Below are 16613 nucleotides of genomic sequence, written 5' to 3'. Positions count from 1 at the left end.
AGGCCTGTCATCTGGTGACTTCTTCCTGAAGACAGTCATACTGCAAGCTCCAGCTCCCTTATGCTATGGTTCTACAGCCTACTGGTCTACCTGCCCTGCCCGGCACACTTGTGCCTCCAAAATAGCTGATGTCTAGGGCACCCTGGCACATTGCCAGTCTTACTCTCACGCCTGCACAGCTCATTTGGGTGTTTGTGGGTGCCATGCTCCCATTCTTACAGGGGAGGTATTCACTGCCAGGCATAACACAATCCACTCCTCTCTTGTCAGTAAATGCCTTCTAGCCTGTTGTTACCACCCAGGCTCATGGGCCTATCCCCTGACTTGTTCCTCTTGAGGTATCACAGTGTCTGCCTCCTCCCTGCTCCTCACAGGGTCCCTATCCCAACCCCAGAGACCCAGATGACTGAGGTAGCGTCTTAGTCCCACAGCCAGGGACACATTCTGAGTGAGCCCTGATGTGTCACCAACAGCTAGGGCCTGAAGTTTCCCGGAAGAGACCCCCAGTAATCCGGGAGCCCCACAATGCCACACCATAACCTATGACTTCATCTCCAACAGACCTGACCAACAGCACCTGTAGCCATAGAGAGGGGACTTGGTTCCCACATCCTAAGGCTGTGCTCCCCAGGTTGTCAAAGACAAAATACCTGTGTATGATAGAGACTTGAGGACCCCAGGCCTGATGCACACACTGCCTTGAGTTCTCACATCCATAAAGGACATGTGTCCATCATAGTCATCATCAATTCCGGAAAGCAAAGCTCTCTACCCCCAGGACTCTGTCAACTTGGGACTAGGCTTCCTCAGTGAGAACCACAACATAGCCCTTAGAATCCCTGGTCACCCACCAGTCTGCATTCAAGATGACTTCCTGCTACAGTATGGGGAGGGCCCAGACACCTGTTCTCAGTCATAATTAAATTGTTTTCTCAAACCTACACCCACTTCAAAATGACGCCCCTGGTATGTCAAGGTGACTTTGTTTGGAGATGGGGGGGGGGGTCACTGCAGATGGAGTCTATTAAAGTGACATCATCAGAGTGGACCCTCATCTAGTATAACTGATATCCTTACAAAACGGGAAAATTTGGGGACACACATACAGGGAGAACGCTGCATCCTGTTAAGATAAAGATAAAAGCACAACACCAAAATCCATCTGCATTCCAAGAGCTCTGCAAAGGTCTGGGGGGAGATCCTCCCTCCCCGCCTCAGGAGGCCTCAGCCCAGACTATAAATCTGCAGCATGGCTGGCTGTGTAGAACATTCCAAAAGTTAAACTAACCTTCCATGATTTGTCATGGCAGCTCTGCCATTGTAACAAACTCAATGTCCCCCAAGGCTCTGGTCAAACATCCAAGAGACACGGGGAGACCTCTCTGCTCGGACCCTACCTGGGCCCCTAGACACAGTGACTGACCATTTATTTATGCCCTACCACAGCTGCCTCAAGGGGGCAGCGGTGCAAACTGACCTATTTTCTGTTCTGGGACCCAGGAACAGTGGCCTCAATGCAGCCAGAACCGGAGCCCAGAGGAGGTGTTGCCATGGAAACGACTGTGGCGCCTTCTTCACTGCAGCCTGAAGTGGGCCTCTGAAGCCCCAGTGAGTAAGCCAGGACCCCTTTGTTTTATGTCACCATTGCCCCACCTCTGTTGGCTCTGCTCCTTCACCCTTCGTACTGTGGGTCCAAACCTCCACACAGTCCTAGATTCCCTGTTCACTCCCGGACAGGCCTGAGCTCCGGACTCCATGTCCCAACCGCCCCATCCTCTCTGGCTCTGATGGGGTCCTGGTATTAGAGGTGTCAGTGTACCCCCATATGGGCCCTAAGCTCCCTGGGGTTGAAGCCTCCCAGGGCAAAGGAAGCACGCAAGCTCATGGGAACGGGGCAGCAGACAATGAATGGGGAGGAGAGGTCTTCATTTCAAGCTATAAGTGGGGAGTCTCCTGTGGGGCCCACCTGGCATAGAACCCTAGGCTCAGACCCTGCTTGCTCTTGTCCCCCCCACAGCCTGTCTCCTGGATCCCTCAGTATGTTACTAGAAATACCTTCTTCAGTCAATCTACTCCAGAGTGGAGCCATTCCCCGCATTTCACATAACACAGAAGGCCTAGATCCCATAATGCACCAGGCCTGGCTGTCCAGCCACAGCTCCCTCCCCATCAGTCTGATTTTCATAAAAGCAGAGCCTGTCAGGCCAGAAAGCAACTGGCTGTTCTGTGAAAGCAGGAGGAGGGCGAAATGGGGCCACTTAGGCCCGGAAGCTGGTCCCCTGGACCAGCTCATTAAGGCTCCGGCCCTTCTACCCTTTACTCTGGCTGGGCCCCCAGGCGCCAGGCTCTTCCATGGAGGCGGCCACCTGGTGAGAAGGACAAAAGTGAGGGTGGGGGCAGTGTGCAGAGTGACAGAGGGAAAGAAATTAATCGAGCAGTTTTCTCAGCATCAGAATGTCCCCTGCAGCCAGGAACATGCAGAAGGAGGGGATGAGTGTGCTGGGCAGAGGCAGGAGCAGGTGCCCCCTGACCCCAGGGGTTTTCTGTGTGGCTGGGAGAGGGTTCAGAAGTGACCTGAAGCTGGGACTGTAGGGAGGACCCAGCATCACTTCTTTGCACAAGTGGGGAAACTGAGGCCTAAAGAGATGTTCCACTGAGGTCAGTCCCAAGTAAGATAAGAGAACAGCAGAATCCCTCCCTCTCAGACTCTCTATCCCTGGCTCTCCAGGAACTCGCTTCAGGGCCACATCCTCGGCTGATCCCTCAATGTGAGACTAGTCACCAGCCCACCCAGAGGCCTGCACAGGGACGTGGCTGAACCAGAGCCACACTTCTCTGAGACTAGAATATGACAATAGGAGAAAAAAGGCAAGAGGTGCAGACTGCCCCATTGTGTAGGAGACAGACCACAAATAAAGCACACAAAACATTGTTTGCCCCATGACAATTCCAGAACAGTGGGACCTAAAAGTGCCTGGAGCACCCCACAGTGATTCTAGGGTCCTCCTCCTCCCTCAATAGGCTGAGAGACCACCCAAGGGGGCATCTATGGACACATCTGAGACCCTCAACCTCAGCAGCCACCTGTGAGCTAGGAAACGACCAGCCAGGTGTTTGCACAGGTGCTGGACACTGTGATGTCATCATCTGACACCCTGAGGAAGGATCAGGTATCTGTTGGTGCCAACCATTAGGTGCAGTTTGGACCAGCAGAAGCTTGTGGGAGGCAATAAACAGAAGTCACATGAGACCCCGGCTCACATATCCACCAAGCCCAGACAACCATAAGCAGAGGCGATGGCCAGTTCTAATCCAAAGATGGAAGCATTTTAGGGTGGACTGTGATCAGCATAGTCCACTCAAACCCTGGGCCATTCGCAGAGGACCCCAAAGTGGGCCCACCCAGCCTAGGGAGTCAGAAGCTAAGCCGACAGCTCCCCTGGTGGAGGAATGGGGGAACTACAGCAGCAGCTGGCCCTGTTGAGCACTACTGCAGATCTGGGTGTGGCTGTCAGATCCTGAAAATTCCAGTGAGACTCCCACTGTGATCTGCCCACCTCTCTGCCGGTCTACCACAGCTCATTAAGAAATCTTCCCCATAAAATAATAAGCAGACAAGAGCCTTAGAGCCTGGGTCCGTCTCCCATCCCAGCAGTCAAATCCTGCAGCTGATGGAACCTTTGGGGCAGGTCTATGTCCCTGGCCTTATGGAAGGGCTGTCCCCAGGCTTATTGCTTCCTATTCCCCAAGACAAAACCATACCCCCCACTTTTCAAAGTCTGACATGACCTAAATGAGAAACACAGCAAAGAACAGATAAAGTGGGGAGCTGAAAACCCGGGGCTGTAACCATGAAAGAAAAAAAAATGAAATTTCTGTCCTGGCCATGCTGAAGTATGCTCGAACAGCCTGTATATGGTGGTTCTGTTGAACTTGGCCATATTGGATTTCATGATCTAAGTTGATGAGGATGACTGACCAGGTCTCTTCCTCAAGAGAGCACCAGATCTCATTACAGATGGCTGTGAGCCACCATGTAGATGCTGGGAATTGAACTCAGGACCTCTGGAAGAGCAGGCAGTGCTCTTAACCACTGAGCCATCACTCCTGAGTTAAATTATGTTGGCTTCCACCCCAAAATTCATATTCCTGGAACCTCAGGGTGTGATCTTATCTGGAAACAGGTTTTTTGTTGTTTTGTTGTTGTTTGGTTTGGTTTTTTTAGGTTTTTGTTTGTTTTGTTTTTTTTCCTTTAACATAACCTCACTATGGTACCGAAGTTGGGTCCTCCTGGTCCCAGGTGGTACTCAGCCTGAGCCTCCTGAGCAGCTGAGATGACAGGCTTGCAAACAGGATGGTAAAGATGAGATTAACTGTTAGTTATGCCTTAAATCCTTGTAAAAAGGCCAGCGATACATCCAGGGATGACACACGCCCGTGTCTCAGGCCAGGCTGGAATTACAGTCTGTGAGATTGAGGAAAGAGTTCAAGGGTAGCCTGGGCTACAGTGTGACTAATAATCCAGGGAACCTGAAATGGCCCTATCCTATAGCCACACTGCTGAATATCTTGCATATCACCATAGAACCTTCATCTGGCGATGGATGGAGATAGAGACGGAGACCCACACTGGAGCACCGGACTGAGCTCCCAAGGTCCAAATGAGGAGCAGAAGGAGGGAGAACATGAGCAAGGAAGTCAGGACCGTGAGGGGTGCACCCACCCACTGAGACAGTGGGGCTGATCTAATGGGAGCTCACCAAAGAAAGCTGGACTGGGACTGATGGAACATGTGATCAAACCAGACTCTCTGAACGTGGCGGACAATGAGGTCTGACTGAGAAGCCAAGGACAATGGCACTGGGTTTTGATTCTACTTCATGTACTGGCTTTGTGGGAGCCTAGTCTGTTTGGATGCTCACCTTCCTAGTCCTGGATGGAGGGGGGAGGACCTTGGACTTCCCACAGGGCAGGGAACCCTGACTGCTCTTTGAACTGGAGAGGGGGGGGAAGGGGGAGGGGGGGGGAAGGGAAAAGGGAGGAGGGGAGGAGGTGGAAAATAAACAAAAAAAAAGAAGATACAATTTGAGACTCTATCTCAAACAACCAACCCGAACACAGGGGCACGGATAGCAGGGAGACCAAGTGACAGCAGTGTGGCACAAATCCAGCCAGACAACAACCACCAGACATTCGGAGAGATCAGAAAAGATGGTCCCCTGCGTGGAGGGGAAGCCCCTGCCCACGCCTTGGTGTTGAATGTCTGGCTTGCATCATCTGTGCTCATCTGTTACCTGGGAGCCCTCGGCCCTCACACGCCATGTGGATTAGGAAGGCTCAGGGCTCTTGAATGCAGGCTAGGCTGGCTCTTAAATCTGGCTAGTAGGCATGGTCCCACGGTTGCACGTGACCAGCAGTTGTTGGTAGCCATCATGGCCAGTACTCACTTGTGGTGCTCCCTGACATCTGGATGATGCACTTGGAGTCGCGGCTCATTTCCCGGGAATTGAAGGGGCGGACGCGGACCGCCACCTTCACAGAGGCCCCGGCCATTTCTGTGGAGTTTGTTGGTAATTCAGCAGCTCTGGTTGCCCCAGAGAGGGCAGAGTCACCTGGAATGGGGAGAAGACACAAATTAGGAACAGTATTCAAAGAGGCAGTACAAGGGTACCTGGCCGTACCCACAGGACTTCTCTGCCCACTTCGACCACCCTAATGACACAGTGTGGTGTCCAATGAACAGGACACAGAAGTGGGAGCAGGTAACTGATTTTAATAGCACAGAGCTAAACTAAGTATAGGGAGCCCATTGCAAGAACAAGGTGACCCTCCAGCCAAGAAAACTGGTTCCCTTCTCCCAGCAGCTATAATTTGCAAATGGCTTCTTGGTTAGGGATGGGACTTTGTGCCCACTTCCTTTCCTCAGTGCTAGGATTTGTTTGGGTTGAGTTTGTACAGATTTTGAGCATGAGTTAACAACAGGTCTATCAACCACACCCCAGGGCAGTATACTCGGGAATAGTTGGCCAACATAGAACAGACGCTGCGTTATTAGTTTGTTTTGTTTTTGTTTTCTTGTGTGTGTCCTGGGTGGGATGAGAGGGTGTATGTTTTTTTCTTATTTTCATTTTGTGCTGTTTTGTTTCTAAAAAAAAGAATATGAAGTTGAGTGGGTAGAGATGGGGAAAGAGGTAGGAAAAACTTCAGAAGGAGAATGAATATAACCCAAGCCAGGTGGTGGTGGCGCATGCCTTTAATCCCAGCACTCGGGAGGCAGAGGCAGGTGGATCTCTGTGAGTTCAAGGCCAGCCTGGTCTACAGAGTGAGTTCTAGGACAGCCAGGACTATTATATAGAAAAACCTTGTGTCCGAAAACAAACAAAAAATGAATATAACCCAAGTATATTGTATGAAAAATCTTTTAACTGAATTTTAAAAAAGAAGAAGAAATTGGTAACCCTCACACCTACAGGGCTCCTTGAGCAAGGGTCAGAGATGGACAGGTGTCAGTCTGGTCCTGGTCCTGCTTTGTCCAGCTGTGTGATTCACCCCTGGGCATTTATGGGTGTACCAGAGAGCAGGGTGAGAGCCATGAGCCTGCACACAGGCTGAAACTGGGGTGTGATGACCTCACTCGGGTCGGAGAGGGACAGACCTCCCTACAACTGACAGGAACAGAAACTGGCGGGGACTGGATTCACGCAGCCCCTCAGCTCCAAGGCGTAGCATCAGCCACTCCGAGAGCAGGTGCCACCTTTCCCAAATCCACGAGTGACCACCCAAGAAGGGCAGGTGAAGCGTGTTTCCTTGTGTTGACATCCTAGCCAGGGATGAGGGTGGGTGCAGGCAAGGCCATGAAGTCGCTAGGACAAGAGTCCTAGGTGGTATGTGCGGCAGCACACCTCACACCCTTTAAGGCGGTATACCCTGCGACCGAAATAGGAAGTCATTAGCAAGGGAGAACATGTTTGAGATACACGACGTGGTAAGCTTCTCGCGCTCCCCAAATTTAGCTGCACAGATGCTCGATTCCTGTCACCCAGATATTTCCACAGGATTTTGGTGAAATCTGGCAAGATAAAAATCTTTGGGAAATGAGGACAAAGAACAGCCACACCCCTCCCAGCCCCGGCATACACTATAAACTGTGCTCATTTCAAGGCTGGAATGGCGTCTGATCTAGTTTTATTTCTGTTTCTGGAATAATACAGACCAAAAGCAACCCGGGGAGGAAAGGATTTATTTGGCTGAGACTTCCAGGTCACAATCCATCACTGAGGGAAGTTGGGGCAGGAACCTGAAGCAGACACTGTGGAGGAACACGGCTTGATGGCTCATTTGTGAGTTCATATCCAGCAGGCTTTCCTATACAGCCCAGGGCCACCTGCCTAGGGATGGTGCCGCCCACAGTGGGCTGAGCCCTCCTATATCAATTAATAATCAAGGCAGCTCCTTACAGGCATGCTCACAGGCCAATCTGATTCGGGCAATTCCCCAATTCAGGTTTTTCTCTCAGATGACCCAAGGCTGTGTCAACTTGGCAATTAAAGCTAGGCAGAACTGCAGCCACATGGGAGGTTCTGTGGAAAAGACAGATTATGTCCACAGACTGACACACATACACATATATTACTATATATGCACATACATACATATATACATACATGCATACATATGTATATATATATTGTGTGTGTGTATTTATGGAAATAGTAATGTTTTACAAGCTCAGCACTAGGGCAGCAGTTGAGAATACTGGTTACTCTTTCAGAGAACCCAGGTTTGAGTCCCAGAATCCACACAGCAGCTCACAAGCATTTGTTGTTCTGATATTCTCTTCTGGTCTTCGTAGACACTGCACACATGTGGTACACAGACATACATGCAGGCAAAACATTCACACAGACAGTGAAAAAGAAATTAAGGTCAGCATTGAACAACTGGCCTCTTTGAATCATGAGCTGGAACTTTCTTTTTGGAAGCACAAACACACAGGTCTATTCCCTGAAGAAAACAAAAATGCCGCTTCAGGAAGCCAGCAAAGCAGTCCTGCATGCAGGTGGGCAGCTGGTGCAGATAAAATGTTCGATCTTCCAAGGATTCAGAGTTACTGAAGCAACTAGAGTAACAGGCCAAGATTCTAGGACAGGGTGCAAGAAGGGTGCAAGAACAGAAAACACTAAACAGTGCTGGCTCCCAGCCCATTTGCATTCTGGACACGGGGTGAGAGACTGAGAGACTGGAGTCTTTCCAGGCAGAGAGCTGTTGCTGAGTGACAGAAAAACCTGCAGAGCTGTGGTGGAGAAACAAACAGGAGGCCACGATAAGGAAGCAGGATGCCAAGGTGGACACACAGGCGCTCTCCTGTGTCTTCAACATCTGGCAAGTTCTGAATCCCAGGTAGAGAATTTCAGAGCCCAAACCGAGAGCCTCTGAAAGTCAAAGGAAATTTCCACAGCAGTTAGCAAGCACTAAAAACTGTGGGGGTCACGTAGGCCATTCTTGGAAATCCAGAGCCCAGTCGACGAGGCCACATTGATGAACCCTGCTGTGCACAGCCTGGCCTCAACTGATTGTGACTGAAGCTTGTAGGGGAGGCGAGTCACCTGCAACGGGATGCAGCAGTGTCAGAGTCTGGATGGCATCTCAGTTGGTAGAATGAGCCCTTCTGTCAAAAGTTACAAGGCTTGGGGCTGGAGAAATGGCTCAGCAGTTTAAAAAGCTTACTGCTCTCACAGAGGATCTACATTCAGTTCCCAGCACCCACATGGTAGCTCATGACCAGTTCCAGAGGATCCAGTGCTATCTTCTGCTGTCCTTCAAGGGCTCCAGGCATGCATATGGTGCACATGCATACAAATGCGCAGACAAAACACTCATACACACAAATATTTTTAAATAGTCTGAATAAATGTTGCAGATTATAAAGGGACAAGAAGGGGAAAAGGCCAGTCTCAAAAAAAAAAAAAATTAAAAAAGACAACTATTAATCTCAGATACTTTTGCATTGGCATGGATTTTGGTATATTGATACAAATTCAAAATCAATTTTGTTACAATGTATATATATTTTTACTTGTTTAAAGGATTTTTGTATATTGATACCAATTCAAAGTTTTTTGTTACAACATATTGTATATATGTTTTTATTTTTGTTTGAGGTATTGGGCCTATGCAGTTCATTTGGAAATGTAGGATGAAGTTTTAATTTTTGAAAGCTATTATTATGAACTATTTAGAATAATGAGGAAACACAGCTTAGTGGTTAGTCATTTATAGCAATCAAATTTGTACATATGTTAGGTATGTTTTCTAGATCATACAGAGATATATTTTTAGACAGATAAATTGTCTTCAAACACTTCAAAGACCTATTAAAAATGTTTTGCTAATTTAGGGATTGTCATGAAAATGAGACATATCTGCTCCTGGCAATACCAATTTACTTCGGAGATGATGGTAATTGGAGAAAATTCTTAGGGAGTTTGCTTTCATTGTGGCAAGGCTAGCCATTTGGGCAAGAAGTTGCTCTTGCCTGGACTGCTTGACAGTATGTTGCATAAACTGGACATTCAGGACCCGCAGGAAAGTGACCACTGAACTTTGCCAAAAACAAGGTGGGATGGTCCCTTAGGGTTCTTGCTTCACTGGAGAAACTGCCAGACATTTTGCAGGACACAGAGGAAAGTGACTGGCAAACTGCCAATGTAGGCGGGACTGGCAAACTGCCAATGTTCCTGCTTCATTGAAAAGTCTGCTAGACTGTAGGCCAAAGATGGATGCCCCAACACTGCAAAGGAACTTTGGGTGACTATCCAGGCAGTCAGATGTCTCTGTCATTTCTAGAGATTTTGGAAGTCATTTGCAATGCAGTTTTTGTTTACTTAAATAATATTATATCCGTCTGGTGTCTTTGATGGAGTTGAAGACTAGATAGTTATAGTTGTAATTTTCCTTAGATATGATAGAACATAAGTTAGATATAAAATTTTAGATTTACTAAGGTAGGATAGATTACTAAGATAGAAGTAGTTTCTTTAAATTTATCAGATACAAATGAATTGGAATTCAGCGCATTGTGAATGTAATCTTTATTTGATAATTGTTCTTACTGTATACATTCTTACTATGTTAAAGTTAAAACTTTTCATTTTTGTTTAGAAAGAAAAAAGGGGGAAATGTTGGGGAATATTATTTTAAGGTGTGTGACTTACATTTATGCTGCATTTGTTTAACTCTGAAGCTGTGGTGCTTTGCCTGTCTAAAACACATGATGGTCTAATAAAGAGCTGAGTGGCCAATAGCAAGGCAGGAGCAAGGATAGGCGGGGCTGGCAGCCAGAGTATAAACAGAAGGAGAAATCTGGAAGAAGAGGAACAAGAAAAGGAGGAGAGAGAATGCTAGGGGCAGCCACACAGCCAGCCACAGAGTAAGAGTGAAAGTAAGATCTATAGAACTAAGACAGGTAAAAGCCCAGGAGGGAAAGAGCTGGGTGCCCCCCCCCCAAGCCAAAAGAGTAAAACATCACACAACACTACTGATTTGGTTGTTCTGTGTTCTTGCCTGTTCCTTGTCCTCATGGAAAGCCCAGCTCTCTTCTTTAGTTTACTGTCCTTTAATTTCGGAATAGAGAGTATGACTGAATGAATCTCAAAAGCAAGGCACTGAAATAAACACAACACAAAGGCTAAATACCTTAACTGCCTCTCCGTACAATGCTTAAAATATTGAGGACTGACAGGGTAAGCCCATTATTTTACTATTTAAAAAATTTACATGGGCCAGACAGTGGTGGCGCACGCCTTTATGCCCGGCACTTAGGAGGCAGAAGCAGGCAGATCTCTGTAAGTTCAAGGCCAGGATGGTCTATAGAGTGAGTTCCAGGACAGCCAAGACTGTATCGCAAAGAAACCTAGTATCAAAAAACCAGATAGGTAGGTAGGTAGGTAGATAGATAGATAGATAGATAGATAGATAGATAGATAGATGTAAAAACTGGTGATTTTTCTAACTAAATTTGGTACATCATTTGATTCTTCTGTGTGCATATTAACTTTAAAAGAATTATTTTAATGTTATCATTAAGTGGTTCAGATAAATAAATAAGACTCAGATGGGTGTGGTCTCTCTCTCTCTCTCTCTCTCTCTCTCTCTCACACACACACACACACACACACACACACCTGTAATCCCAGCACTTCAGAAGCTGAGATAGGCAGTTTGGAGCACTCTGTCAGCCTGGGCCATATGTCTTCAAACAAACAAGAAAAGAAAGACTCGTTTTGGTCAACATTGTGTGTGTGTGCGCACGCGTGTGTGCACACATGTATGCACAAGCGTAGACAAGAGTATGTTTTCTTATTAAAATGGACATTTCTCAGTAGAGAGAAGGAGAGGAGTGGGGACAGCCACCTCCAGCCTACATTACAGAGCACCTAGAAGTCCGGGACAGATAACACACATAGGGAACGAGCGAGGGAACTACCCGGGAAAGACAAGTAAATGGAAACTGCCTAAACAGCATCGCTGAAAGAAGATGTCATGTCAGCAAGAAGGCACAGGCCTTTGCTAATGCCAAGGTATCCGAGAACTGGGACGGCGTGGCAGGAGGCAGACCACTCATGACTACAAACATCACCTCAAGACAGCAGAGCCTTCAAATCTACTCCCACAGTGACAGCAAGGCTGGGGAGACCAGTTCACCATTAAAGGGACCCAAGGAATGACAAACCGAGAGTTTCTAAGAATCTAAGGTCACGGACTGTCCTCATGGTATCTCAGTTTCAAATCGAGAATGTCTGTGTGACTCACAGATATTCAGACCCAAGTTGGTCTCAGCATCAGATCTGAATCCTCAGAACAACCACAGGCTTTCCAGAAAATTACCAGCACCCATGCTCCCCAGCTCCAGCCTCCCTAAAATGCCTATGTCGTGTAGATGTAGTACACGCCAACCACATAGAAGCTCAAAATCATAGATCGCCAAACAAATGGAAAAGCAATTTATTCCATTAGGAGCCAAGGAAGGGAGAGAGGACGTAGGCAGATATGATGCCCGAAAGGCTTCAGGTTTCGTTTTTTGGTTTTTGAAAGATTTGTTTATTTATTATGTATACAGTGTTCTGCATGCATGCATTCCTGCAGGCCAGAAGAGGGCACCAGATCTCATTATGGATGGTTGTGAACCACCACGTAGTTGCTAGGAATTAAACTCAGGACCTCTGGAAGAACAGCCAGTGCTCTTAACCTCTGAGCCTTTTCTCCAGCCCAGGCTTCAGGTTTTCAAATGTCCAGATAGAGTTGTCTTAATGTTTACTGAAGAAAGCAGTAATTAAATTAAAAACAAGGTAAAATGTGAACTTTTAGAAATCTAAAACTCATGGGCTGGAGAGATGGCTCAGTGGTTAAGAGCATTGCCTGTTCTTACAAAGGTCCTGAGTTCAATTCCCAGCAACCACATGGTGGCTCACAACCATCTGTAATGAGGTCTGGTGCCCTCTTCTGGCCTGCCGGCATACATGTAGACAGAATATTATATACATAATAAATAAATTTAAAAAAAGAAGTCTAAAACTCAGCAAGCCACAAAGTAACTCCCAATAACTTCCATAATGTATCAAATGAATTGCTTCACTTGAAAACAAGCTAAATAATAACAATAAAACCCTAAGCCACATATTTAGAAATTTTAAAAATAAATTTTTAAATAATGGATATACCAAAGGAGTCACAATGGAGCTACAGAAATTCTTAGTAAACAATAACAAAAATACTATCAGCAACCGTAATGGGGCTTCTCTTCCAACCAGGACAGAGTCACAAGGACCAGACTCAACTCTCAGGGTTTGGGTAGGTGGGAAAAGTTGGATAATTCTGGGGCAGGGGAAGAGACTGCTCATAGCTCCAGGTATTTGCCAGTGATGCCCCTGAGTCTTGCAGAGTATCAGTCTATGGCCATGCGGTCCAGAGATAAATGGACAGAGCAGTTGCAGGCTAAACAATCCCCAAAGCTCCCATTGAGTAAAGAGGGGTTTGTGGACAGAGTACCACTGAAGGCATGATATGCTCAAACCCTTTCTGAACAGAGATGGAGAAGTGGAAGAGGAGGGGGTACATGGGGCAGGATTTTGAGGAGAGGAAGGAGAGGAAACTGTGGTTGGTATGTAAAATAAATGAAAAAAAAAGTTTTGGGGTTTTTTTTTTGTTTGTTTGTTTTTTAAAGAGGTATTTGTGATCCAGTCAGGAAACAAGAGTCTTCTCCATCCCAGGAATTCTGTGGAGATACCGAAGAATCCTGTTGTAACTAGGTAACTCAACACACCTCCCTGCAGGAAATCTACTCTAGATCTACCCTAGAGAAGCTTCATGGACTTCTTTCTGACTGACAAAGCCGCCCCTCCAGAGAGCTGCCAGCCTGCCAGGGCAATACCCAGTGCGCTCTAGAGGTAAAACCTGTGAAGACTCGAACCAGAGTGGGAAAACCACACCTGGTGTCCAAAAAATTAATTCCAGATGTGCTGAGAAGCAGGAAAACCTGGAACTCGAGAAAAGCCAGCCAACAGAAACACACATTTTTCTACATTAATTCACCCACAAGCCAGGCACCAGCGCTAAAGGGACTAAGGTGGGTGTCATTTGAGGCCAGGATTTTGATCCCTACCTGGGCAGCAGAACAAGACTCCACCTCAAGGAAAGAACTAAAGTAAATAACATAAAAAAAAAAAATCAACAAACTAGACAACAAACTAGAAGCGCTTTATAAATGAGGTCCACCAGACATGTTAAAAATAATAATTCAAATTTTATACACACCTTGATAGAAAGTGGGCGGGAGAGAGGGTGCAGAAAGGAAGTCTATATTTCCAATTTATTCTCTGAAGCTAGCAAAACTTTGGTGACAAATTGGTCAAGGAGAATTAGAAAAATGGACATTATAGATGGATCTCACTAATGAACACAGAGCTGACACTGGAGCTCCCACGGTGGCTCAGAGGGTCCAGGCGCTGGCCACTAAGCCTGGTGTCTGACGTCATTCACAAGCAATACGTGACGAGAGGAGAGAACCAGCTAACACAGGTTGGCCTCTGGCCGCCACAGGCGTGGTCACGGCTCTCAAGTTCACAAACACGCATGCAATAGAAAGCAAATAAATGTCATTTTAAAAATTTAATTAGAAAACAAAAAACCTGGAGCTCCTGAAATATTGGTATAAAGTACAACAGGGACATCTGTCACTGTGACTCATTACACAGCTGGGAAATGGAATATAGACATCCTCAACAGATATTAAAAAAACAAAACAAATAACAGCAAAAAATCAGTAGTCTTCCCGACCCACATATGTAAATCTCTGAGTGATGTTTGAAAAAAAAAATGATTTTTAAATCCCAGAAGCAGTCCTCTGAAACCACTCAAACGTCACACTTGTCAGTGACTTGGGGAAAAAAATGTTCCATCTATAAAAAATTTAGGACCATCCCAGAATGCCTGCCACCACTTCTGCTTAACTGTTACAGAGGTTCCAACCACACAGTAAGACAGGAAAAACAATAAACAAAGAAGGGGGGAAGGGCAGGGGGGAGAGGGGGGGAGGGAGAGAGGGAGGGGGAGAGGGAGGGAGGAAGAGGATAGTTACCACCCAGTCTGTTTGTTCATTTACATAGATGCCAATTTATTTCCCACAAATCATGAATAAGTGCAAGGTTTTGGCAAGATTGTTGGAAATCTATGTGTTGATATATACCAGGTCAGAGAATTAGAAACATTGTATGATACCATTTAAAATAATAACCAAACTATGAAGTACCTAAAGATCATCACTAAGAAGTTTATGAAATTTTCATGAAGAAAGGCTTTAAACTTTACCAAGATCTAAATAAAGAATTCTGACCTTTTCCTGTTTATTTTAGTGCATACATGGTGTGTGCGCATGTCTGTGTACATGATGCCTGTAGGTGCGTGGGAGGGCTGACGTTTACATAAGGTATTTTCTTCCACCTTATTCTTTGACGTAGGGTCTCTCACTGAACCTGGAGCTCACCCGTTCAGCTAGACTGGCTGGCCAGCACGCCCCAGGAGCCTTCCTGCCCCTATGTCCCCAGCACCTGGATTGCAAGCAAGAACTGCCCACTCCCCAATAGTGCTAGGGATAGAATTAGAATTCAAGTCCTCATGTTTGCCGGACACCAGCTGAGCTACCTCCCCAGCCTAAGCTATGGCCTTTCGTGAAAAACAAAAATCTCAAAAATGCTGACTTTTATGTAAATCGATCTAAAACATCAGCGTAATTTCAAGTGATATCTTAATCTCTTTTATTAAACTTGGCAACTTACTTCTAAAAATGTGTGTGGGAGAACAAGATACTAGGGATGCCAGTGCCAAGTCTGAAGGGAACAGACCATGGATTCACTGTTCCCAGGGCTACAAATTGGATCTAGACTTCCCACATTCAGCTGTGATCCCAGCTTACTCTGCTGGGAGGTGATGTGGTCTTTAGGAAAGGAATGGCGGGGGGGTCCTTCCAGCTCACTGGGGAGATTCTTGACAGAAATAGAGGGACCCTAGCCTCTCTTCCTCTCTCCTAAACATGAGGTAAAAATGGCTTAATTCACAGTGAACTCCTATGGTGATGTCTCCACACAGGCCCAAAGCGATGAGGTCATGCAACCCTGGAACAAAACTGTGAGCCTCACAAAACCTTCCCCTTTGAAAGGTGATTCTCTTGAATGTTTGTTATAAAAACAGCTAACACATTTGGATTCAGCTACCTGGGAGCAGCCATGACCTAAAAATATTAAATGGAAATTTGCAAAACTAAGTAGTTTCTAAGTTGTAAATTTTGTCAGGTTTATTATTATAACAGCTTGAGTCCATATTTCCAACATCTATGTAAGAAGCCAGGCACACCCATAACCCAAACAGGGATTGAGGAGGCAGGTTACAGAGACAAAAGAGTCACAAGGGCTTGCTAAACCAACGGTGAGCCAGAGTCGGTGAGAAATTCTTGTCTCAAAAGAGTAAGATGGAGACTTTAGAGCCGGACACTCAAAGTCCTCCCCTGGCCTCTGCATCCTCTCTGCATGTGCAAACTTGGGCACAACACCTGCACACACACATATATACAAAGACTCTTAAAATATGCTTAATTTAAGAAAGGGTAGCTAGGATAACATCATCACACCATACTCCAGAGGGGGTGGGGGATGGCAGATTCTCTCAGAGGCCAAGAGAATGGGTCATTGTGCGCAAAGGAAGGGACGGCTAATGTGGAGCATGGTATCGACACAGCCAAAGAAAACTAGGCTGTCCTGGGGGCTCCTGAGCCAGGGGACAGGACCCATGTTGGGGCATCGGAGGCATTGCACGCTATCGGTGTCTGAGGGAGGCATGGGCCAGGATGCATCTGTATATTTCAGGCTTCTACATCAACATGGGACTGGACTGTGCACAGCGAAGGCGAGGAAATGTCAAATCCCTGTGGACAGTGGGTAGGAGACAGCCATGATGCAACGCCTGAGAATGCAGTCATGGGTCTAACCTAATCCCCCTGAGTCGTGTGCTAACAACATCTTTAGGATGAAAAAATGGACCATTCATGGATTCACGGGTTAATG

At 46.5% G+C, this 16613-nt stretch overlaps 1 protein-coding gene across 13 annotated transcripts in view; it reads right to left on the bottom strand.

The window, feature by feature from the left end:
- Kif1a (kinesin family member 1A) overlaps positions 1–16613 on the bottom strand; it is an 86435-nt gene that overhangs the window by 63097 nt on the left and 6725 nt on the right. For all 13 annotated transcript variants that reach the window (XM_057761966.1, XM_057761967.1, XM_057761969.1 and 10 more), the window contains exon 2: positions 5448–5612. In XM_057761966.1, the coding sequence (XP_057617949.1) occupies positions 5448–5553 (106 nt within the window). In that variant the 5' untranslated portion in view covers positions 5554–5612. The remainder of the gene's footprint in view (positions 1–5447; positions 5613–16613) is intronic.

The sequence above is a fragment of the Chionomys nivalis genome, chromosome 2, assembly GCF_950005125.1.
Source record: "Chionomys nivalis chromosome 2, mChiNiv1.1, whole genome shotgun sequence".
Lineage (NCBI taxonomy): Eukaryota > Metazoa > Chordata > Mammalia > Rodentia > Cricetidae > Chionomys > Chionomys nivalis.
The sequence above is the reverse complement of the archived record's forward strand: the minus strand, read 5'-3'. Positions and strand labels throughout refer to the sequence as shown.